Source organism: Panulirus ornatus, chromosome 33, assembly GCF_036320965.1.
Source record: "Panulirus ornatus isolate Po-2019 chromosome 33, ASM3632096v1, whole genome shotgun sequence".
Lineage (NCBI taxonomy): Eukaryota > Metazoa > Arthropoda > Malacostraca > Decapoda > Palinuridae > Panulirus > Panulirus ornatus.
The window spans coordinates 3,620,663-3,648,186 of NC_092256.1; the positions used below are offsets into that span (position 1 = coordinate 3,620,663).

The window sequence follows — 27,524 nt, forward strand, 5'->3', positions numbered from 1 at the left end:
TCCACCTCCAATTTGGTCTCCCTCTTCTCCTCGTTCCCTCCATCTCCGACACATATATTCTCTTGGTCAATCTTTCCTCACTCATTCTCTCCATGTGCCCGAACTATTTCAAAACACCCTCTTCTGCTCTCTCAACCACGCTCTTTTTATTTCCACACATCTCTCTTACCCTTACGTTACTTACTCGATCAAACCACCTCACACCACACATTGTCCTCAAACATCTCATTTCCAGCACATCCATCCTCCTGCGCACAACTCTATCCGTAGCCCACGCCTCGCAACCATACAACATTGTTGGAACCACTATTCCTTCAAACATTCCCATTTTTGCTTTCCGAGATAATGTTCTCGACTTCCACACATTCTTCAAGGCTCCCAGAATTTTCGCCCCCTCCCCCACCCTATGATCCACTTCCGCTTCCATGGTTCCATCCGCTGCCAGATCCACTCCCAGATATCTAAAACACTTCACTTCCTCCAGTTTTTCTCCATTCAAACTCACCTCCCAATTGACTTGACCCTCAACCCTACTGTACCTAATAACCTTGCTCTTATTCACATTTACTCTTAACTTTCTTCTTTCACACACTTTACCAAACTCAGTCACCACCTTCTGCAGTTTCTCACATGAATCAGCCACCAGCGCTGTATCATCAGCGAACAACAACTGACTCACTTCCCAAGCTCTCTCATCCCCAACAGACTTCATACTTGCCCCTCTTTCCAAAACTCTTGCATTCACCTCCCTAACAACTCCATCCATAAACAAATTAAACAACCATGGAGACATCACACACCCCTGCCGCAAACCTACATTCACTGAGAACCAATCACTTTCCTCTCTTCCTACACGTACACATGCCTTACATCCTCGATAAAAACTTTTCACTGCTTCTAACAACTTGCCTCCCACACCATATATTCTTAATACCTTCCACAGAGCATCTCTATCAACTCTATCATATGCCTTCTCCAGATCCATAAATGCTACATACAAATCCATTTGCTTTTCTAAGTATTTCTCACATACATTCTTCAAAGCAAACACCTGATCCACACATCCTCTACCACTTCTGAAACCACAGTGCTCTTCCCCAATCTGATGCTCTGTACATGCCTTCACCCTCTCAATCAATATATATATATATATATATATATATATATATATATATTTTTTACTTTGTCGCTGTCTCCCGCGTTTGCGAGGTAGCGCAAGGAAACAGACGAAAGAAATGTCCCAACCCCCCCCCCCCATACACATGTATATACATACGTCCACACACGCAAATATACATACCTACACAGCTTTCCATGGTTTACCCCAGACGCTTCACATGCCCTGATTCAATCCACTGACAGCACGTCAACCCCGGTACACCACATCGCTCCAATTCACTCTATTTCTTGCCCTCCTTTCACCCTCCTGCATGTTCAGGCCCCGATCACACAAAATCTTTTTCACTCCATCTTTCCACCTCCAATTTGGTCTCCCTCTTCTCCTCGTTCCCTCCACCTCCGACACATATATCCTCTTGGTCAATCTTTCCTCACTCATTCTCTCCATGTGCCCAAACCACCTCAAAACACCCTCTTCTGCTCTCTCAACCACGCTCTTTTTATTTCCACACATCTCTCTTACCCTTACGTTACTCACTCGATCAAACCACCTCACACCACACATTGTCCTCAAACATCTCATTTCCAGCACATCCATCCTCCTGCGCACAACTCTATCCATAGCCCACGCCTCGCAGCCATACAACATTGTTGGAACCACTATTCCTTCAAACATACCCATTTTTGCTTTCCGAGATAATGTTCTCGACTTCCACACATTCTTCAAGGCCCCCAGAATTTTCGCCCCCTCCCCCACCCTATGATCCACTTCCGCGTCCATGGTTCCATCCGCTGCCAGATCCACTCCCAGATATCTAAAACACTTCACTTCCTCCAGTTTTTCTCCATTCAAACTCACCTCCCAATTGACTTGACCCTCAACCCTACTGTACCTAATAACCTTGCTCTTATTCACATTTACTCTTAACTTTCTTCTTCCACACACTTTACCAAACTCAGTCACCAGCTTCTGCAGTTTCTCACATGAATCAGCCACCAGCGCTGTATCATCAGCAAACAACAACTGACTCACTTCCCAAGCTCTCTCATCCCCAACAGACTTCATACTTGCCCCTCTTTCCAAAACTCTTGCATTCACCTCCCTAACAACCCCATCCATAAACAAATTAAACAACCATGGAGACATCACACACCCCTGCCGCAAACCTACATTCACTGAGAACCAATCACTTTCCTCTCTTCCTACACGTACACATGCCTTACATCCTCGATAAAAACTTTTCACTGCTTCTAACAACTTTCCTCCCACACCATATATTCTTAATACCTTCCACAGAGCATCTCTATCAACTCTATCATATGCCTTCTCCAGATCCATAAATGCTACATACAAATCCATTTGCTTTTCTAAGTATTTCTCACATACATTCTTCAAAGCAAACACCTGATCCACACATCCTCTAACACTTCTGAAACCACACTGCTCTTCCCCAATCTGATGCTCTGTACATGCCTTCACCCTCTCAATCAATACCCTCCCATATAATTTACCAGGAATACTCAACAAACTTATACCTATGTAATTTGAGCACTCACTCTTATCCCCTTTGCCTTTGTACAATGGCACTATGCACGCATTCCGCCAATCCTCAGGCACCTCGCCATGAGTCATACATACATTAAATAACCTTACCAACCAGTCAACAATACAGTTACCCCCTTTTTTAATAAATTCCACTGCAATACCATCCAAACCTGCTGCCTTGCCGGCTTTCATCTTCCGCAAATCTTTCACTACCTCTTCTCTGTTTACCAAATCATTTTCCCTAACCCTCTCACTTTGCACACCACCTCGACCAAAACACCCTATATTTTCCACTCTATCATCAAACACATTCAACAAACCTTCAAAATACTCACTCCATCTCCTTCTCACATCACCACTACTTGTTTTCACCTCCCCATTTGCGCCCTTCACTGAAGTTCCCATTTGCTCCCTTGTCTTACGCACTTTATTTACCTCCTTCCAGAACATCTTTTTATTCTCCCTAAAATTTAATGACACTCTCTCACCCCAACTCTCATTTGCCCTCTTTTTCACCTCTTGCACCTTTCTCTTGACCTCCTGTCTCTTTCTTTACATATATATATATATATATATATATATATATATATATATATATATATATATATATATATATATATATATATGAATGAGTGTGTTAGTGGTTTCGATGCAAAAGACCGGGTTATAGTGATGGGTGATATTTATGCAAAGGTGAGTAATGTGTCAGTTGAGGGAATAATTGGTATACATGAAGTGTTCAGTGTTGTAAATGGAAATGATGAAGAGCTTGTAGATTTATCTGCTGAAAAAGGACTGGTGATTGGGAATACCTGGTTTAAAAAGCGAGATATACATAAGTATACGTATGTAAGTAGGAGAGATGGCCAGAGAGCGTTATTGGATTACGTGTTAATTGATAGACGCACGAAAGAGAGACTTTTGGATGTTAATGTGCTGAGAGGTGCAACTGGAGGGATGTCTGATCATTATCTTATGGAAGCAAAGGTGAAGATTTGTGGGGGTTTTCAGAAAAGAAGAGAGAATGTTGGGGTGAAGAGAGTGGTGAGAGTAAGTGAGCTTGGGAAGGAGACTTGTATGAGGAAGTACCAGGTGAGACTGAGTACAGAATGGAAAAAAGGTGAGAACAAAGGAGGTAAGGGGAGTGGGGGAGGAATGGGATGTATTTAGGGAAGCAGTGATGGCTTGCGCAAAAGATGCTTGTGGCATGAGAAGCGTGGGAGGTGGGTTGATTAGAAAAGGTAGTGAGTGGTGAAATGAAGAAGTAAGATTATTAGTGAAAGAGATGAGAGAGGCATTTGAACGATTTTTGCAGGGAAAAAATGCAAATGAGTGGGAGAGGTATAAAAGAAAGAGGCAGGAGGTCAAGAGAAAGGTGCAAGAGGTGAAAAAGAGGGCAAATGAGAGTTGGGGCGAGAGAGTATCATTAAATTTCAGGGAGAATATAAAGATGTTTTTGAAGGAGGTAGATAAAGTGCGTAAGACAAGGGAGCAAATGGGAACTTCAGTGAAGGGGGCAAATGGGGAGGTGATAACAAGTAGTGGTGATGTGAGAACGCGATGGAGTGAGTATTTTGAAGGTTTGTTGAATGTGTTTGATGATAGAGTGGCAAATGTGGGGTGTCTTGGTCGAGGTGGTGTGCAAAGTGAGAGGGTTAGGGAAAATGATTTGGTAAATAGAGAAGAGGTAGTAAAAGCTTTACGGAGGATGAAAGCCGGCAAAGGAGCAGGTTTGGATGGCATTGCAGTGGAATTTATTAAAAAAGGGGTGACTGTATTGTTGACTGGTTGGTAAGGTTATTTAATGTATGTATGATTTATGGTGAGGTGCCTGAGGATTGGCGGAATGCTTGCATAGTGCCATTGTACAAAAGCAAAGGGGATAAGAGTGAGTGCTCAAATTACAGAGGTATAAGTTTGTTGAGTATTCCTGGTAAATTATATGGGAGGGTATTGATTGAGAGGGTGAAGGCATGTACAGAGCATCAGATTGGGGAAGAGGAGTGTGGTTTCAGAAGTGTTAGAGGATGTGTGGATCAGGTGTTTGCTTTGAAGAATATATGCGAGAAATACTTAGAAAAACAAATGGATTTGTATGTAGCATTTATGGATCTGGAAAGGCATAGAAAAACAAATGGATTTGTATGTAGCATTTATGGATCTGGAGAAGGCATATGATAAGAGTTCATAGAGATGCTCTGTGGAAGGTATTAAGAATATATGGTGTGGGAGGCAAGTTGTTAGAAGCAGTGAAAAGTTTTTATCGAGGATGTAAGGCATGTGTACGTGTAGGAAGATAGGAAAGTGATTGGTTCTCAGTGAATGTAGGTTTGCGGCAGGGGTGTGTGATGTCTCCATGGTTGTTTAATTTGTTTATGGATGGGGTTGTTAGGGAGGTGAATGCAAGAGTTTTGGAAAGAGGGGCAAGTATGCAGTCTGTTGTGGATGAGAGAGCTTGGGAAGTGAGTCAGTTGTTGTTCGCTGATGATACAGCGCTGGTGGCTGATTCATGTCAGAAACTGCAGAAGCTGGTGACTGAGTTTGGTAAAGTGTGTGAAAGAAGAAAGTTAAGAGTAAATGTGAATAAGAGCAAGGTTATTATGTACAGTAGGGTTGAGCGTCAAGTCAATTGGGAGGTAAGTTTGAATTGAGAAAAACTGGAGGAAGTGAAGTGTTTTAGCTATCTGGGAGTGGATCTGGCAGCGGATGGAACCATGGAAGCGGAAGTGAATCATAGGGTGGGGGAGGGGGCGAAAATTCTGGGAGCCTTGAAGAATGTTTGGAAGTCGAGAACATTATCTCGGAAAGCAAAAATGGGTATGTTTGAAGGAATAGTGGTTCCAACAATGTTGTATGGTTGTGAGGCGTGGGCTATGGATAGAGTTGTGCGCAGGAGGGTGGATGTGCTGGAAATGAGATGTTTGAGGACAATATGTGGTGTGAGGTGGTTTGATTGAGTAAGTAATGTAAGGGTGAGAGAGATGTGTGGAAATAAAAAGAGTGTGGTTGAGAGAGCAGAAGAGGGTGTTTTGAAATGTTTTTGTTACATGGAGAGAATGAGTGGGGAAAGATTGACCAAGAGGATATATGTGTCAGAGGTGGAGGTAACGAGGAGAAGTGGGAGACCCAGTTGGAGGTGGAAAGATGGAGTGAAAAAGATTTTGAGTGATCGGGGCCTGAACATGCAGGAGGTTGAAAGGCGTGCAAGGAATAGAGTGAATTGGAACGATGTGGTATACCGGGGTCGACGTGCTGTCAATGGATTGAACCAGGGCATGTGAAGCGTCTGGGGTAAACCATGCAAAGTGTGTGGGGCCTGGATGTGGAAAGGGAGCTGTGGTTTTGGTGCATTATTACATGACAGCTAGAGACTGAGTGTGAACAAATGGGGCCTTTGGTGTTTTTCCTAGCACTACCTCGCACACAAAGACGGGGGAGGGGGTTCTTATTCTATATGTGGCGAGGTGGCGATGGGAACAAATAAAGGCAGACAGTATGAATTATGTACATGTGTATATATGTATATGTCTGTGTGTGTATATATATGTGTACATTGAGATGTATAGGTATGTATATTGTGCATGGGTGGACATATACGTATATACATGTGTATGTGGGCGGGTTGGGCCATTCTTTCGTCTGTTTCCTTTCGCTACCTCGCTAACGCGGGAGACAGCGACAAAGCAAAATAAATAAATAAATAATATATATATATATTTATCTACTGAAGATAGGGGTGAAAGAATACTTCCCACGCATTCCTTGCGTGTCTTACAAGGCGACTAGAGGGGACGGGAGCGGGGGGCCAGAAATCCTCCTCTCCTTGTATTTTTAACTTTCTAAAATGGGAAACAGAAGAAGGAGTCACGCGGGGAGTGCTCATCCTCCTCGAAGGCTCAGACTGGGGTGTCTAAATGTGTGTGGATGTAACCAAGATGTGAAAAAAGGAGAGATAGGTAGTATGGTTGAGGAAAGGAACCTGGATGTTTTGGCTCTGAGTGAAATGAAGCTCAAGGGTAAAGGGGAAGAGTGGTTTGGGAATGTCTTGGGAGTAAAGTCAGGGGTTAGTGAGAGGACAAGAGCAAGGGAAGGAGTAGCAGTACTCTTGAAACAGGAGTTGTGGGAGTATGTGATAGAATGTAAGAAAGTAAATTCTCGATTAATATAGGTAAAACTGAAAGTTGATGGAGAGATGGGTGATTATTGGTGCATATGTACCTGGGCATGAGAAGAAAGATCATGAGAGGCAAGTGTTTTGGGAGCAGCTAAATGAGTGTGTTAGTGGTTTTGATGCACAAGACCGGGTTATAGTGATGGGTGATTTGAATGCAAAGGTGAGTAATGTGGCAGTTGAGGGAATAATTGGTATACATGAAGTGTTCAGTGTTGTAAATGGAAATGGTGAAGAGCTTGTAGATTTATGTGCTGAAAAAGGACTGATGATTGGGAATACCTGGTTTAAAAAGCGAGATATACATAAGTATACGTATGTAAGTAGGAGAGATGGCCAGAGAGCGTTATTGGATTACGTGTTAATTGATAGACACACGAAAGAGAGACTTTTGGATGTTAATGTGCTGAGAGGTGCAACTGGAGGGATGTCTGATCATTATCTTGTGGAGGCTAAGGTGAAGATTTGTATGGGTTTTCTGAAAAGAAGAGTGAATGTTGGGGTGAAGAAGGTGGTGAGAGTAAGTGAGCTTGGGAAGGAGACTTGTATGAGGAAGTACCAGGTGAGACTGAGTACAGAATGGAAAAAGGTGAGAACAAAGGAGGTAAGGGGAGTGGGGGAGGAATGGGATGTATTTAGGGAAGCAGTGATGGCTTGCGCAAAAGATGCTTGTGGCATGATAAGAGTGGGAGGTGGGTTGATTAGAAAAGGTAGTGAGTGGTGGGATGAAGAAGTAAGATTATTAGTGAAAGAAATGAGAGAAGCATTTGAACGATTTTTGCAGGGAAAAAATGCAATTGAGTGGGAGATGTATAAAAGAAAGAGACAGGAGGTCAAGAGAAAGGTGCAAGAGGTGAAAAAGAGGGCAAATGAGAGTTGGGGTGAGGGAGAATAAAAGGATGTTCTGGAAAGAGGTAAATAAAGTGCGTAAGACAAGGGAGCAAATGGGAACTTCAGTGAAGGGCGCAAATGGGGAGGTGATAATAAGTAGTGGTGATGTGAGAAGGAGATGGAGTGAGTATTTTCAAGGTTTGTTGAATGTGTTTGATGATAGAGTGGCAGATGTGGGGTGTTTTGGTCGAGGTGGTGTGCAAAGTGAGAGGATGAGGGAAAATGATAAAAGATAAAAAGATAAAAGCCGGCAAGGCAGCAGGTTTGGATGGTATTGCAGTGGAATCTATTAAAAAAGGGGGTGACTCTATTGTTGACTGGTTGGTAAGGTTATTTAATGTATGTATGACTCATGGTGAGGTGCCTGAGGATTGGCGGAATGCGTGTATAGAGCCATTGTACAAAGGCAAAGGGGATAAGAGTGAGTGCTGAAATTACAGAGGTATAAGTTTGTTGAGTATTCCTGGTAAATTATATGGGAGGGTATTGATTGAGAGGGTGAAGGCATGTACAGAGCATCAGATTGGGGAAGAGCAGTGTGGTTTCAGAAGTGGTAGAGGATGTGTGGATCAGGTGTTTGCTTTGAAGAATGTATGTGAAAAATACTTCGAAAAGCAAATGGATTTGTATGTAGCATTTATGGATCTGGAGAAGGCATATGATAGAGTTGATAGAGATGCTCTGTGGAAGGTATTAAGAATATATGGTGTGGGAGGCAAGTTGTTAGAAGCAGTGAAAAGTTTTTATTGAGGATGTAAGGCATGTGTACGTGTAGGAAGAGAGGAAAGTGATTGGTTCTCAGTGAATGTAGGTTTGCGGCAGGGGTGTGTGATGTCTCCATGGTTGTTTAATTTGTTTATCGATGGGGTTGTTAGGGAGGTGAATGCAAGAGTTTTGGAAAGAGGGGCAAGTATGCAGTCTGTTGTGGATGAGAGAGCTTGGAAAGTGAGTCAGTTGTTTTTCGCTGATGATACAGCGCTGGTGGCTGATTCATGTGAGAAACTGCAGAAGGTGGTGACTGAGTTTGGTAGTGTGTGAAAGAAGAAAGTTAAGAGTAAATGTGAATAAGAGCAAGGTTATTAGGTACAGTAGGGTTGAGGGTCAAGTCAATTGGGAGGTAAGTTTGAATGGAGAAAAACTGCAGGAAGTAAAGTGTTTTAGATATCTGGGGGTGGATCTGGCAGCGGATGGAACCATGGAAGCGGAAGTGGATCATAGGGTGGGGGAGGGGGTGAAAATCCTGGGAGCCTTGAAGAATGTGTGGAAGTCGAGAACATTATCTCGGAAAGCAAAAATGGGTATGTTTGAAGGAATAGTGGTTCCAACAATGTTGTATGGTTGTGAGGCGTGGGCTATGGATAGAGTTGTGCGCAGAAAGGTGGATGTGCTGGAAATGAGATGTTTGAGGACAATGTGTGGTGTGAGGTTTGATCGAATAAGTAATGTAAGGGTAAGAGAGATGTGTGGAAATAAAAAGAGTGTGGTTGAGAGAGCAGAAGAGGGTGTTCTTATATATATCCTCTTTGTCAATCTTCCCTCACTCATTCTCTCCATGTGACCAAACTGTTTCAAAACACCCTCTTCTGCTCTCTCAACCACACTCTTTTTATTACCACACATCTCTCTTACCCTATTATTACTTACTCGATCAAACCACCTCGCATCACACATTGTCGTCAAACATCTCATTTCCAGCCCAACCACCATCGTCCGCACAGCTCTATCTATAGCCCATTCCTCACAACTATGTTACATTGTTGGAACCACTATTCCTTCAAACATACCCATTTTTGCTTTCTAAGATAACGTTCTCGACTTCCAAACATTTTTCAAAGCTCCCAGAACTTTCGCCCTCTCCCCTACTCCATGATTCACTTCCGCTTCCATGTTTCCATCCGCTGCCAAATTCACTCCCATATATCTAAAACTTTTCTCTTTCTCCCGGTTTTCTTCATTCAATTTTACCTCCCAGTTGACTTGTCCCTCAACCCTACTGTACCTAATAACCTTGCTCTTATTCACATTTCTCTCAGCTTTCTTCTTTCACACACTTTACCGAACTCAGTCACCAGCGTCTGCAGTTTCTCAACCGAATCAGCCACCAGCGCTGTATCATCAGAAGAACAAATGACTCACTTCCCAAGCTCTCTCATCCACAACAGAGTGCATACTTGCCCCTCTTTCCAAAACTCTTGCATTGACATCCCTAACAACCCCATCAATAAACAAATTAAACAACCATGGAGAGATCATGCACCCCTACCGTAAACCATCATTCGCTGAGAACCAATCACTTTCCTCTCTTCCTATTCTCACACATGCCTTACATCCTCGATAAAAACTTTTCACTGCTTCTTACATCTTGCCTCCCACACCATATATTCTTAATACCTTCCACTGAGCATCTCTATTAACTCTATCATATGCATTCTCCAGATCCATAAATGCTACATACAAATCCATTTGCTTTTCTAAGTATTTCTCACATACATTCTTCAAAGCACAACACCTGATCCACTCATCCTCTACCACTTCTGAAACCACACTGCTCTTCCCCAATCTGACGCTCTGTACATGCCTTCATCCTCTCAATCAATGCCCTCCCATATAATTTCCCTGGAATACTCAAAAAACTTATACCTCTGTAATTTGAGCACTCACTTTTATCCCCTTTGCCTTTGTACCATGGCACTATGCAAGCATTCCGCCATTCCTCAGGCACCTCACCATGAGTTATTTATTTATTTATTTATTTATTTGTTTATTGTTGTTTGTCATTGTCTCCCACGTAAGCAAGGTAGCGCAAGGAAACAGACGAAAGAAATGGCTCGACCCACCCTCATACACATGTATATACATACACGTCCACACACATGCACAAGGTAGCGCTAGGAAAAGATAGCAAAGACCACATTCGTTCACACTCAGTCTCTAGCTCTCATGTAATAATTCACCGAAACCACAGCTCCCTTTCCACATCCAGGCCCCACATAACTTTCCATGGTTTACCCCACATGCTCCACATGCCCTGGTTCAATCCATTGACAGCACGTCGACCCCGGTATACCACATCATTCCAATGCACTCTATTCCTTGCTTGCCTTTCACCCTCTGGCATGTTCAGGCCCCGATCACTCAAAATCTTTTTCTCCCTTCTCCTTGCTCCCTCCACCTCTGACACATATATCCTCTTGGTCAATCTTTCTTCACTCATTCTCTTCATGTGTCCAAACCATTTCACAACACCCTCTTCTGCTCTCTCAACCACACTCTTTTTATTACCACACATCTCTCTTACCCTATTATTACTTACTCGATCAAACCACCTCACACTACATATTGTCCTCGAACATCTTATTTCCAGCACATCCACCCTCCTCCACACAACTCTATCCATAGGCCACGCTTCGCAACCATATAAAAACCACCTCACACTACATATTGTCCTCAAACATGTTATTTCCAGCACATCCACCCTCCTCCACAGAACTCTATCCATAGCCCACGCCTCGCAACCATATAACATTGTTGGAACCACTATTACTTCAAACATACCCATTTTTGCTTTCCAAGATAATGTTCTCGACTTCCACACTTTCTTCAACGTTCCAGGTTTTCTCCATTCTATCTTACCTCCCAGTTGACTTGTCCCTCAACCCTACTGTACCTAATAACCTTGCTCTTATTCATATTTACTCTCAGCTTTCTTCTTTCACTCAATTTACCAAAATCAGTCACCAGCTTCTGCAATTTCTCACACGAATTAACCACCAGCGCTGTCTCAGCAGTGAACAACAACTGAGGGCCTGTTCACACTAGCGGTTTGCCCCGCCGCGGTTCGAACCGCGGCGGGTATATTTCTATGTAAGTCAATGGAGCTGTTCACACACAACCGCGTCCCGCGGCGGAACCGCGGCGGGTCGAGATCTATAGTCACCCGCTGCGGATCCGCGGCGGGTCGATTTACATGTGTTCCAATGGGAGCGTACACACTTGGCGGTTTCAAGGCGGTTTGAAGGCCAGAATGGCTTTCCATTGGCTAGCTTACCCCGTGCTTCTAGCCAATCAGAAGAACGCTGGTCTGTTGTCATGACAACCAGCACAGATATCCACGTGCAGTATGATCCTGATGTATGGCAACACCTACGGAAGTGCAAATTGACTTTTATTTATTTTTTATTGGTATCTGGGCATCTGTATACCACTAGAAGTCTACCGGCATGGAGTGTGACCGCTTCGACACGGACCTGTTGATTGATGAAGTGGAAAAGCGTCCAGCAATATGGGACATGAGTTCAAGTGTTTATAAGGACAGGGGAGCAAAGAAGCGTTCCTGGGAGGAGATAGTGGAGGTTTTCTGCAGTTCTGCGGAGTCAGAGGATAAGAAAAATGCTAGTAAGTGATATGGCCAATATTTAAGTTTCTATTTTCGTTACAATTGATGTGTTAGTAAAAATCTGTGTAGCTGAATATATGTATATATATATATATATATATATATATATATATATATATATATATATATATATATATATATATATATATATATATATATATATATATATATATTAATTTATAGTATGTCACATACGTTAATAGTTTTTCTTTTCTTTTTTCTTAGGTGTATTGTTAAGAAAAAAAGAAGAAGAGCTGCAGGATGATGAAGACAGACTCTTTTGTTTATCACTTTATAAGGAAATGAAAAAGGTGCCTGAGAATAAGCGACTGATGACCAAAATTGAATTAATGAATGTAATTCAACGTGCACAGCAGGTCGACTATCCACCTTTTTACAGTCAACAATACACAGCTCACTCAGGACACACTAGTCAGACGCAGCCAGTCCACCATACCCTTTTATATAATGAACCACATGCAAGTACATCAAGGTACAATAGTCAGACACCGACATTAGTCCACCCACCAGCACCTCCTCCAGGAGCTGCTAGTTCTGTATCAGAAAACTCAGAGTATATTGATTTATTTTAGTAAAGTAGTATTGCAGCAACAAATGAGTAGTTATTTTGATGGGTGAAAGGATTTAATGTTTTACAAAACTGAATTTAAAAAACAATTAGAATGTATACAACAATAAAGAACTCACCTTATGGTTACAATAAGTTTTTCTTCTGGAGAAATAGAATCCCTGAAAGTGGTGTTTGCTGTAGCAATGTCTTCTCGGACTAGTTCCAGCAGATCGTCAAACGATGTCATCGACATTCTGAAGTAATTGAAGAACTTTTCTTCATGGTTTCTTAGTTTGGGGTACAATGTTACGTACATCCCATGGGACAGCCTGTCCTCTATAACAGGGTGAATCCAGTGCTGTCTTCTTCTCTTTCTGCGACGTTCTTGTCGCCGATGCAAGAGCCAGAGACATGCTGCCTCCTCTACGTCCATGTTGATACTATACAGTGGCAGGACTCCTGCCCAGCTGATCAGTGTCGCGGCTCCCGCCTGGTGAAACTGCCTCCTCCGTTCACATTAGCGGTTGGAACCGCGGCGGGTCAAACCGCTAGTGTGAATGAGGCTTGACTCACTTCCCAAGCTCTCTCATCCACAACAGACTGCATACTTGCCCCTCTTTCCAAAGCTCTTGCATTCGCCTCCCTAACAACCCCAACCATAAACTTATTAAACAAACATGGGGACATCACACACCCCTACCGCAAACCTACATTCACTGAGAACCAATCACTTTCCTCTCTTCCTACACGTACACATGCCTTACATTCTCGATAAGAACTTTTCACTGCTTCTAACAACTTGCCTCCCACACCATATATTCTTAATACCTTCCACAGAACATCTCTATCAACTCTATCATATGCCTTCTCCAGATCCAAAAATGGTACATAAAAATCCATTTGCTTTTCTAAGTATTTCTCACATACATTCTTCAAAGCAAACACCTGATCCACACGTCCTCTACCACTTCTGAAACCACACTGCTCTTCCCCAGTCTGATGCTCTGTACATGCCTTCACACTCTTAATCAATACCCTCCCATATAATTTCCCAGGAATACTCAACAAACTTATACCTCTGTAATTTGAGCACTCACTTTTATCCCCTTAGCCTTTGTACAATGGCGCTATACAAGCATTCCTCTAATCCTCATGCACCTCACCATGAGTCATACATACATTAAATAACCTTACCAACCAGTCAACAATACAGTCACCCCCTTTTTTAATAAATTCCACTGCAATACCATCCAAACCCGCTGCCTTGCTGGATTTCATCTTCCACAAAGCTTTTACTACCTCTTCTCTGTTTACCAAATCATTCTCTCCAACCCTTTCACTTTGCACACCACCTTGACCAAAACACCCTATATCTGCCACTCTGTCATCAAACATATTCAACAAACCTTCAAAATACTCACTCCATCTCCTTCTCACATCACCACTACTTGTTATCACCTCCCCATTAGCCTCCTTCACTGAAGTTCCCATTTGTTCCCTTGTCGTACGCACATTATTTACCTCCTTCCAGAACATCTTTTTATTCTCCCTAAAATTTAATGATACTCTCACCCCAACTCTCATTTGCCTTCTTTTTCACCTCTTGCACCTTTCTCTTGACCTCCTGTCTCTTTCTTTTATACATCTCCCAGTCTTTTGCATAATGTCCCTGCAAAAATCGACCAAATGCCTCTCTCTTTTCTTTCACTAATAATCTTACTTCTTCATCCCATCATTCACTACCCTTTCTAATCTGCCCATCTCCCACATTTCTCATGCCACAAGCATCTTTTGCGCAAGCCATCACCGCTTCCCCAAATACATCCCATTCCTCCCCCACTCCCCTTACGTTTTTTGTTCTCACCTTTTCCATTCTGTACCTAGTCTCTCCTAGTACTCTGCTTCCCAACCTCACTTACTCCTACCACCCTCTTCTCCCCAACTTTCTCTCTTCTTTTCTGAAAACCTCTACAAATCTTCACCTTTGCCTCCATAAGATAATGATCAGACATCCCTCCAGTTGCACCTCTCAGCACATTAACATCCAAAAGACTCTCTTTCCTGCGCCTATCAATTAACACGTAATCCAATAACACCCTCTGGCCATCTCTTCTACTTACATGTGTATACTTATGTATGTATCTCTTTTTAAACCAGTTATTCCCATTAACCATTCCTTTTTCAGCACATAAATCTACAAGCTCTTCACCATTTCCATTTACAACACTGAACACCCCATGTACACCAATTATTCCCTCAACTGCCTTATTACTCACCTTTGCATTCAAATCAACCATCACTACAACCCGGTCTTCTGCATCAAAACTACTAACACTGCTGCTCCCAAAACACTTGCCTTTCATGATCTTTCTTCTCATGCCCAGGTGCATATGCACCAATAATCACCCATCTCTCTCCATCGACTTTCAGTTTTACCCATATCAATCTAGAGTTTACTTTCTTACACTCTGTCACATACTCCCACCACTCCTATTTCAGGAGTAGTGCTACTCCTTCCCTTGCTCTTTTCCTCTAACTAACCCCTGACTTTACTCCCAAGACATTCCCAAACCACTCTTCCCCTTTACCCTTGAGCTTCGTTTCACTCAGAGCCAAAACATCCAGGTTCCCTTCCTCAAACATACTACCTATCTCTCCTTTTTTCTCATCTTGGTTATATACACACACATTTAGACACCCCAATCTGAGCCTTCGAGTAGGATGAGCACTCCCTGCATGACTCTTTCTTTTGTTTCCCCTTTTAGAAAGTTAAAATACGAGGAGGGGAGGGTTTTCAGCCCCTCACTTCATTCCCCTTTAGTCACCTTCTACGACACGTGAGGAATGCGTGAGATGTATTCTTTCTCCCCTATATATATATTTTATTATCATTTTGCTTTGTCGTTGTATCCCACGTTTGCGAGGTAGCGCAAGGAAACAGACGAAAGAAATGGCCCAACCCACCCCCATACACATGTATATACATACACGTTCACACACGCAAATATACATACCCATACATCTCATTGTACACATATATATACACACACAGACACATACATATATACACATGCACACAATTCACACTGTCTGCCTTTATTCATTCCCATCGCCTCCTCGCCACACATGGAATAACATCCCCCTCCCCCCTCATGTGTGCGAGGTAGTGCTATGAAAGGACAACAAATGCCCCATTCGTTCACACTCAGTCTCTAGCTGTCATGCAATAATGCCCGAAACCACAGCTCCCTTTCCACATCCAGGCCCCACAGAACTTTCCATGGTTTACCCCAGACGCTTCACATGCCCTGGTTCAATCCATTGACAGCACGTCGACCCCAGTATACCACATCGTTCCAATTCACTATACTCCTTGCACGCCTTTCACCCTCCTGCATGTTCAGGCCCTGATCACTCATCTTCATCTTTCCACCTCCAATTTGGTCTCCCACTTCTCCTCGTTCCCTCCACCTCTGAAACATATATCCTCTTGGTCAATCTTTCCTCACTGATTCTCTCCATGTGCCCAAACCATTTCAAAAGACCCGCTTCTGCTCTCTCAACCACCCTCTCTTTATTACCACACATCTCTCTTACCCTATTATTACTTACTAGATCAAACCACCTCACACCACACATTGTCCTCAACCATCTCATTTCCAGCACATCCATCCTCCTGCGCACAACTCTATCCATCGCCCACGCCTCGCAACCATACAACATTGTTGGAACCACTATTCCTTCAAACATACCCATTTTTGCTTTCCGAGATAATGTTCTCGACTTCCACACATTCTTCAAGGCTTCCAGAATTTTCTTCAAAGCACAACACCTGATCCACTCATCCTCTACCACTTCTGAAACCACACTGCTCTTCCCCAATCTGATTCTCTGTACATGCCTTCACCCTCTCAATCAATGCCCTCCCATATAATTTCCCTGGAATACTCAAAAAACTTATACCTTTGTAATTAGAGCACTCACTCTTATCCCCTTTGCCTTTGTACAATGGCACTATGCACGCATTCCGCCATTCCTCAGGCACCTCACCATGAGTTATTTATTTATTTATTTATTTATTTACTTGTTTATTTTTGTTTGTCATTGTCTCCCACGTAAGCAAGGTAGCGCAAGGAAACAGACGAAAGAAATGGCCCGACCCACCCTCATACAAATGTATATACATACACGTCCACACACGCAAATATACATACCTGTACATTTCAATGTATACATATATATACACACACAGACATATACATATATACACGTGTAAATAATTCATACTGAATGCCTTTATTCATTACCATCGCCACCCCGCCTCATGAACTAACAACCCCCGCCCCCCAAATATGCACAAGGTAGCACTAGGAAAAGATAGCAAAGGCCACATTCGTTCACACTCAGTCTCTAGCTCTCATGTAATAATTCACCGAAACCACAGCTCTCTTTCCACATCCAGGCCCCACAGAACTTTCCATGGTTTACCCCACATGCTCCACATGCCTTGGTTCAATCCATTGACAGCACGTCGACCCCGGTATACCACATCATTCCAATGCACTCTATTCCTTGCTTGCCTTTCACCCTCTGGCATGTTCAGGCCCCGATCACTCAAAATCTTTTTCTCCCTTCTCCTTGCTCCCTCCACCTCTGACACATATATCCTCTTGGTCAATCTTTCTTCACTCATTCTCTTCATGTGTCCAAAACATTTCAAAACACCCTCTTCTGCTCTCTCAACCACACTCTTTTTATTACCACACATCTCTCTTACCCTATTATTACTTACTCGATCAAACCACCTCACACTACATATTGTCCTCAAACACCTTATTTCCAGCACATCCACCCTCCTCCACACAACTCTATCCATAGGCCACGCTTCGCAACCATATAAAAACCACCTCACACTACATATTGTCCTCAAACATGTTATTTCCAGCACATCCACCCTCCTCCACAGAACTCTATCCATAGCCCACGCCTCGCAGCCATATAACATTGTTGGAACCACTATTACTTCAAACATACCCATTTTTGCTTTCCAAGATAATGTTCTCCACTTCCGCACATTCTTCAACGTTCCAGGTTTTCTCCATTCAATCTTACCTCCCAGTTGACTTGTCCCTCAACCCTACTGTACCTAATAACCTTGCTCTTATTCATATTTACTCTCAGCTTTCTTCTTTCACTCAATTAACAAAATCAGTCACCAGCTTCTGCAATTTCTCACACGAATCAACCACCAGCACTGTCTCACCAGTGAACAACAACTGACTCACTTCCCAAGCTCTCTCATCCACAACAGACTGCATACTTGCCCCTCTTTCCAAAGCTCTTGCATTCGCCTCCCTAACAACCCCAACCATAAACGTGATAAACAAACATGGGGACATCACACACCCCTACCGCAAACCAGCATTCACTGAGAACCAGTCACTTTCCTCTCTTCCTACACGTATACATGCCTTACATCCTCGATAAGAACTTTTCACTGCTTCTAACAACTTACCCCCCACACCATATATTCTTAATACCTTCCACAGAACATCTCTATCAACTCTATCATATGCCTTCTCCAGATCCATAAATGCTACATAAAAATCCATTTGCTTTTCTAAGTATTTCTCACATACATTCTTCAAAGCAAACACCTGATCCACACATCCTCTACCACTTCTGAAACCACACTGCTCTTCCCCAGTCTGATGCTCTGTACATGCCTTCACACTCTTAATCAATACCCTCCCATATAATTTCCCAGGAATACTCAACAAACTAATACCTCTAATTTGAGCATTCACTTTTATCCCCTTAGCCTTTGTACAATGGCGCTATACAAGCATTCCTCTAATCCTCATGCACCTCACCATGAGTCATACATACATTAAATAACCTTACCAACCAGTCAACAATACAGTCACCCCCTTTTTTAATAAATTCCACTGCAATACCATCCAAACCCGCTGCCTTGCTGGATTTCATCTTCCACAAAGCTTTTACTACCTCTTCTCTGTTTACCAAATCATTCTCTCTAACCCTTTCACTTTGCACACCACCTTGACCAAAACACCCTATATCTGCCACTCTATCATCAAACATATTCAACAAACCTTCAAAATACTCACACCATCTCCTTCTCACATCACCACTACTTGTTATCACCTCCCCATTAGCCTCCTTCACTGAAGTTCCCATTTGTTCCCTTGTCGTACGCACATTATTTACCTCCTTCCAGAACATCTTTTTATTCTCCCTAAAATTTAATGATACTCTCACCCCAACTCTCATTTGCCTTCTTTTTCACCTCTTGCACCTTTCTCTTGTCCTCCTGCCTCTTTCTTTTATACATCTCCCAGTCTTTTGCATAATGTCCCTGCAAAAATCGACCAAATGCCTCTCTCTTTTCTTTCACTAATAATCTTACTTCTTCATCCCATCATTCACTACCCTTTCTAATCTGCCCATCTCCCACATTTCTCATGCCACAAGCATCTTTTGCGCAAGCCATCACCGCTTCCCCAAATACATCCCATTCCTCCCCCACTCCCCTTACGTTTTTTGTTCTCACCTTTTCCATTCTGTACCTAGTCTCTCCTAGTACTCTCCTTCCCAACCTCACTTGCTCCTACCACCCTCTTCTCCCCAACTTTCTCTCTTCTTTTCTGAAAACCTCTACAAATCTTCACCTTTGCCTCCATAAGATAATGATCAGACATCCCTCCAGTTGCGCCTCTCAGCACATTAACATCCAAAAGTCTCTCTTTCCTGCGCCTATCAGTTAACACGTAATCCAATAACACCCTCTGGCCATCTCTTCTACTTACATGTGTATACTTATGTATGTATCTCTTTTTAAACCAGTTATTCCCATTAACCATTCCTTTTTCAGCACATAAATCTACAAGCTCTTCACCATTTCCATTTACAACACTGAACGCCCCATGTACACCAATTATTCCCTCAACTGCCACATTACTTACCTTTGCATTCAAATCAACCATCACTACAACCCGGTCTTCTGCATCAAAACTACTAACACTGCTGCTCCCAAAACACTTGCCTTTCATGATCTTTCTTCTCATGCCCAGGTGCATATGCACCAATAATCACCCATCTCTCTCCATCGACTTTTAGTTTTACCCATATCAATCTAGAGTTTACTTTCTTACACTCTGTCACATACTCCCACCACTCCTATTTCAGGAGTAGTGCTACTCCTTCCCTTGCTCTTTTCCTCTAACTAACCCCTGACTTTACTCCCAAGACATTCCCAAACCACTCTTCCCCTTTACCCTTGAGCTTCGTTTCACTCAGAGCCAAAACATCCAGGTTCCCTTCCTCAAACATACTACCTATCTCTCCTTTTTTCTCATCTTGGTTATATACACACACATTTAGACACCCCAATCTGAGCCTTCGAGTAGGATGAGCATTCCCTGCATGACTCTTTCTTTTGTTTCCCCTTTCAGAAAGTTAAAATACGAGGAGAGGAGGGTTTTCAGCCCCTCACTTCATTCCCCTTTAGTCACCTTCTACGACACGTGAGGAATGCGTGAGAAGTATTCTTCTCCCCTATATATATAATTTATTATTATTTTGCTTTGTCGTTGTCTCCCGCGTTTGCGAGGTAGCGCAAGGAAACAGACGAAAGAAATGGCCCAACCCACCCCCATACACATGTATATACATACACTTTCACACACGCAAATATACATACCCATACATCTCATTTACACATATATATACACTCACAGACACATACATATATACACATGCACACAATTCACACTGTCTGCCTTTATTCATTCCCATCGCCTCCTCGCCACACATGGAATAACATCCCCCTCCCCCCTCATGTGTGCGAGGTAGTGCTATGAAAGGACAACAAAGGCCCCATTCGTTCACACTCAGTCTCTAGCTGTCATGCAATAATGCCCGAAACCACAGCTCCCTTTCCACATCCAGGCCCCACAGAACTTTCCATGGTTTACCCCAGACGCTTCACATGCCCTGGTTCAATCCATTGACAGCACGTCGACCCCAGTATACCACATCGTTCCAATTCACTATACTCCTTGCACGCCTTTCACCCTCCTGCATGTTCAGGCCCCGATCACTCATCTTCATCTTTCCACCTCCAATTTGGTCTCCCACTTCTCCTCGTTCCCTCCACCTCCGACACATATATCCTCTTGGTCAATCTTTCCTCACTGATTCTCTCCATGTGCCCAAACCATTTCAAAAGACCCGCTTCTGCTCTCTCAACCACCCTCTCTTTATTACCACACATCTCTCTTACCCTATTATTACTTACTAGATCAAACCACCTCACACCACACATTGTCCTCAACCATCTCATTTCCAGCACATCCACCCTCCTGCGCACAACTCTATCCATAGCCCATGCCTCGCAACCATACAACATTGTTGGAACCACTATTCCTTCAAACATACCCATTTTTGCTTTCCGAGATAATGTTCTCGACTTCCACACATTCTTCAAGACTTCCAAAATTTTTGCCCCCTTCCCCACCCTATGATTCACTTCCGTTTCCATGGTTCCATCCGCTGCCAAATCCTCTCTCAGATATCTAAAACACTTCCTTCCTCCCGTTTTTCTCCATTCAAACTTACCTCCCAATATATATATATATATATATATATATATATATATATATATATATATATATATATATATATATATATATATATATATATATTTTTTTTTTTTTTTTGTCGCTGTCTCCCGCGTTTGCCAGGTAGCGCAAGGAAACAGACGAAAGAAATGGCCCAACCCTCCCCCATACTCATGTATATACATACGTCCACACACGCAAATATACATACCTACACAGCTTTCCATGGTTTACCCCAGACGCTTCACATGCCCCGATTCAATCCACTGACAGCACGTCAACCCCGGTATACCACATCGCTCCAATTCACTCTATTCCTTGCCCTCCTTTCACCCTCCTGCATGTTCAGGCCCCGATCACACAAAATCTTTTTCACTCCATCTTTCTACCTCCAATTTGGTCTCCCTCTTCTCCTCGTTCCCTCCACCTCCGACACATATATCCTCTTGGTCAATCTTTCCTCACTCATTCTCTCCATGTGCCCAAACCATTTCAAAACACCCTCTTCTGCTCTCTCAACCACGCTCTTTTTATTTCCACACATCTCTCTTACCCTTTCGTTACTTACTCGATCAAACCACCTCACACCACACATTGTCCTCAAACATCTCATTTCCAGAACATCCATCCTCCTGCGCACAACTCTATCCATAGCCCACGCCTCGCAACCATACAACATTGTTGGAACCACTATTCCTTCAAACATACCCATTTTTGCTTTCCGAGATAATGTTCTCGACTTCCACACATTCTTCAAGGCTCCCAGAATTTTCGCCCCCCTCCCCCACCCTATGATCCACTTCCGCTTCCATGGTTCCATCCGCTGCCAGATCCACTCCCAGATATCTAAAACTTCACTTCCTCCAGTTTTTTTTCCATTCAAACTCACCTCCCAATTGACTTGACCCTCAACCCTACTGTACCTAATAACCTTGCTCTTATTCACATTTACTCTTAACTTTCTTCTTTCACACACTTTACCAAACTCAGTCACCAGCTTCTGCAGTTTCTCACATGAATCAGCCACCAGCGCTGTATCATCAGCGAACAACAACTGACTCACTTCCCAAGCTCTCTCATCCCCAACAGACTTCATACTTGCCCCTCTTTCCAAAACTCTTGCATTCACCTCCCTAACAACCCCATCCATAAACAAATTAAACAACCATGGAGACATCACACACCCCTGCTGCAAACCTACATTCACTGAGAACCAATCACTTTCCTCTCTTCCTACACGTACACATGCCTTACATCCTCGATAAAAACTTTTCACTGCTTCTAACAACTTGCCTCCCACACCATATATTCTTAATACCTTCCACAGAGCATCTCTGTCAACTCTATCATATGCCTTCTCCAGATCCATAAATGCTACATACAAATCCATTTGCTTTTCTAAGTATTTCTCACATACATTCTTCAAAACAAACACCTGATCCACACATCCTCTACCACTTCTGAAACCACACTGCTCTTCCCCAATCTGATGCTCTGTACATGCCTTCACCCTCTCAATCAACACCCTCCCATATAATTTACCAGGAATACTCAACAAACTTATACCTCTGTAATTTGAGCACTCACTCTTATCCCCCTTGCCTTTGTACAATGGCACTATACACGCATTCCGCCAATCCTCAGGCACCTCACCGTGAGTCATACATACATTAAATAACCTTACCAACCAGTCAACAATACAGTCACCCCCTTTTTTAATAAATTCCACTGCAATACCATCCAAACCTGCTGCCTTGCCGGCATTCATCTTCCGCATATATATATATATATATATATATATATATATATATATATATATATATATATATATATATATATATATATATATATATATATATATATATATATATATATATATATATATATATTTATATATACCCCTAGCGCTACCTCGCACACATAAGGGGGGAGGGGGATGGTATTCCATGTGCGGCGAGCTGGCGATGGGAATGAATAAAGGCGGACGGTGTGAATTGTGTGCATGGGTATATATGTATGTGTCTGTGTGTGTATATATGTGTGTACAATGAGATGTATGGGTATGTATATTCGCGTGTGTGAACGTGTATGTATATACATGTGTATGGGGGTGGGTTGGGCCATTTCTTTCGTCTGTTTCCTTGCGCTACCTTGCAAACGCGGGAGACAGCGACATAGCAAAATAAATAAATAAATAAATAAATATATATATATATATATATATATATATATATATATATATATATATATATATATATATATATATATATATTTTTTTTTTTTTATATACTTTGTCGCTGTCTCCCGCGTTTGCGAGGTAGCGCAAGGAAACAGACGAAAGAAATGGCCCCCCCCCATACACATGTATATACATACGTCCACACACGCAAATATACATACCTACACAGCTTTCCATGGTTTACCCCAGACGCTTCACATGCCTTGATTCAATCCACTGACAGCACGTCAACCCCGGTATACCACATCGCTCCAATTCACTCTATTCCTTGCCCTCCTTTCACCCTCCTGCATGTTCAGGCCCCGATCACACAAAATCTTTTTCACTCCATCTTTCCACCTCCAATTTGGTCTCCCTCTTCTCCTCGTTCCCTCCACCTCCGACACATATATCCTCTTGGTCAATCTTTCCTCACTCATTCTCTCCATGTGCCCAAACCACTTCAAAACACCCTCTTCTGCTCTCTCAACCACGCTCTTTTTATTTCCACACATCTCTCTTACCCTTACGTTACTCACTCGATCAAACCACCTCACACCACACATTGTCCTCAAACATCTCATTTCCAGCACATCCATCCTCCTGCGCACAACTCTATCCATAGCCCACGCCTCGCAGCCATACAACATTGTTGGAACCACTATTCCTTCAAACATACCCATTTTTGCTTTACGAGATAATGTTCTCGACTTCCACACATTCTTCAAGGCCCCCAGAATTTTCGCCCCCTCCCCCACCCTATGATCCACTTCCGCTTCCATGGTTCCATCCGCTGCCAGATCCACTCCCAGATATCTAAAACACTTCACTGCAGTTTCTCACATGAATCAGCCACCAGCGCTGTATCATCAGCGAACAACAACTGACTCACTTCCCAAGCTCTCTCATCCCCAACAGACTTCATACTTGCCCCTCTTTCCAAGACTCTTGCATTTACCTCCTTAACAACCCCATCCATAAACAAATTAAACAACCATGGAGACATCACACACCCCTGCCGCAAACCTACATTCACTGAGAACCAATAACTTTCCTCTCTTCCTACACGTACACATGCCTTACATCCTCGATAAAAACTTTTCACTGCTTCTAACAACTTTCCTCCCACACCATATATTCTTAATACCTTCCACAGAGCATCTCTATCAACTCTATCATATGCCTTCTCCAGATCCATAAATGCTACATACAAATCCATTTGCTTTTCTAAATATTTCTCACATACATTCTTCAAAGCAAACACCTGATCCACACATCCTCTACCACTTCTGAAAACACACTGCTCTTCCCCAATCTGATGCTCTGTACATGCCTTCACCCTCTCAATCAATACCCTCCCATATAATTTACCAGGAATACTCAACAAACTTATACCTCTGTAATTTGAGCACTCACTCTTATCCCCTTTGCCTTTGTACAATGGCACTATGCACGCATTCCGCCAATCCTCAGGCACCTCACCATGAGTCATACATACATTAAATAACCTTACCAACCAGTCAACAATACAGTCACCCCTTTTTTAATAAATTCCACTGCAATACCATCCAAACCTGCTGCCTTGCCGGCTTTCATCTTCCGCAAAGCTTTCACTACCTCTTCTCTGTTTATCAAATCATTTTCCCTAACCCTCTCACTTTGCACACCACCTCGACCCAAACACCCTATATCTGCCACTCTATCATCAAACACATTCAACAAACCTTCAAAATACTCACTCCATCTCCTTCTCACATCACCACTACTTGTTATCACCTCCCCATTTGCGCCCTTCACTGAAGTTCCCATTTGCTCCCTTGTCTTACGCACTTTATTTACCTCCTTCCAGAACATCTTTTTATTCTCCCTAAAATTTAATGATACTCTCTCACCCCAACTCTCATTTGCCCTTTTTTTCACCTCTTGCACCTTTCTCTTGACCTCCTGTCTCTTTCTTTTATACATCTCCCACTCAATTTCATTTTTTCCCTGCAAAAATCGTCCAAATGCCTCTCTCTTCTCTTTCACTAATACTCTTACTTCTTCATCCCACCACTCACTACCCTTTCTAATCAACCCACCTCCCACTCTTCTCATGCCACAAGCATCTTTTGCGCAATCCATCACTGATTCCCTAAATACATCCCATTCTTCCCCCACTCCCCTTGCTTCCATTGTTCTCACCTTTTTCCATTCTGTACTCAGTCTCTCCTGGTACTTCCTCACACAGGTCTCCTTCACAAGCTCACTTACTCTCACCACCCTCTTCACCCCAACATTCACTCTTCTTTTCTGAAAACCCATACAAATCTTCACCTTAGCCTCCACAAGATAATGATAATATATATATATATATATATATATATATATATATATATATATATATATATATATATATATATATATATATATATATATATATATATATATATATATATATATATATATATATATATATGAAGAAGTAAGAGTATTAGTGAAAGAGAAGAGAGAGGCATTTGGACGATTTTTGCAGGGAAAAAATGCAATTGAGTGGGAAAAGTATAAAAGAAAGAGACAGGAGGTCAAGAGAGAGGTGCAAGAGGTGAAAAAAAGGGCAAATGAGAGTTGGGGTGAGAGACTATCAGTAAATTTTAGGGAGAATAAAAAGATGTTCTGGAAGGAGGTAAATAGGGTGCGTAAGACAAGGGAGCAAATGGGAACTTCAGTGAAGGGCGTAAATGGGGAGGTGATAACAAGTAGTGGTGATGTGAGAAGGAGATGGAATGAGTATTTTGAAGGTTTGTTGAATGTGTCTGATGACAGAGTGGCAGATATAGGGTGTTTGGGTCGAGGTGGTGTGCAAAGTGAGAGGGTTAGGGAAAATGATTTGGTAAACAGAGAAGAGGTAGTAAAAGCTTTGCGGAAGATGAAAGCCGGCAAGGCAGCAGGTTTGGATGGTATTGCAGTGGAATTTATTAAAAAAGGGGGTGACTGTATTGTTGACTGGTTGGTAAGGTTATTTAATGTATGTATGACTCATGGTGAGGTGCCTGAGGATTGGCGGAATGCGTGCATAGTGCCATTGTACAAAGGCAAAGGGGATAAGAGTGAGTGCTCAAATTACAGAGGTATAAGTTTGTTGAGTATTCCTGGTAAATTATATGGGAGGGTATTGATTGAGAGGGTGAAGGCATGTACAGAGCATCAGATTGGGGAAGAGCAGTGTGGTTTCAGAAGTGGTAGAGGATGTGTGGATCAGGTGTTTGCTTTGAAGAATGTATGTGAGAAATACTTAGAAAAGCAAATGGATTTGTATGTAGCATTTATGGATCTGGAGAAGGCATATGATAGAGTTGATAGAGATGCTCTGTGGAAGGTATTAAGAATATATGGTGTGGGAGGCAAGTTGTTAGAAGCAGTGAAAAGTTTTTATCGAGGATGTAAGGCATGTGTACGTGTAGGAAGAGAGGAAAGTGATTGGTTCTCAGTGAATGTAGGTTTGCGGCAGGGGTGTGTGATGTTTCCATGGTTGTTTAATTTGTTTATGGATGGGGTTGTTAGGGAGGTAAATGCAAGAGTCTTGGAAAGAGGGGCAAGTATGAAGTCTGTTGGGGATGAGAGAGCTTGGGAAGTGAGTCAGTTGTTGTTCGCTGATGATACAGCGCTGGTGGCGGATTCATGTGAGAAACTGCAGAAGCTGGTGACGGAGTTTGGTAAAGTGTGTGGAAGAAGAAAGTTAAGAGTAAATGTGAATAAGAGCAAGGTTATTAGGTACAGTAGGGTTGAGGGTCAAGTCAATTGGGAGGTGAGTTTGAATGGAGAAAAACTGGAGGAAGTGAAGTGTTTTAGATATCTGGGAGTGGATCTGTCAGCGGATGGAACCATGGAAGCGGAAGTGGATCATAGGGTGGGGGAGGGGGCGAAAATTTTGGGAGCCTTGAAAAATGTGTGGAAGTCGAGAACATTATCCCGGAAAGCAAAAATGGGT

General features: G+C 42.6%; 2 protein-coding genes across 3 annotated transcripts in view; both read left to right on the top strand.

Annotated features, from left to right (window-relative positions):
* The window catches only part of LOC139759410 (leucine-rich PPR motif-containing protein, mitochondrial-like), a 407,417-nt gene that overhangs the window by 319,650 nt on the left and 60,243 nt on the right, over window positions 1-27,524 (top strand). The window lies entirely within an intron of this gene.
* On the top strand, window positions 11,862-12,789 carry LOC139759411 (uncharacterized). The gene is made up of 2 exons (XM_071681496.1): window positions 11,862-12,122; window positions 12,349-12,789. The coding sequence occupies exons 1-2, from the start codon at window positions 11,948-11,950 to the stop codon at window positions 12,714-12,716; spliced, it is 543 nt and encodes a 180-aa protein (XP_071537597.1). The 5' UTR covers window positions 11,862-11,947; the 3' UTR covers window positions 12,717-12,789.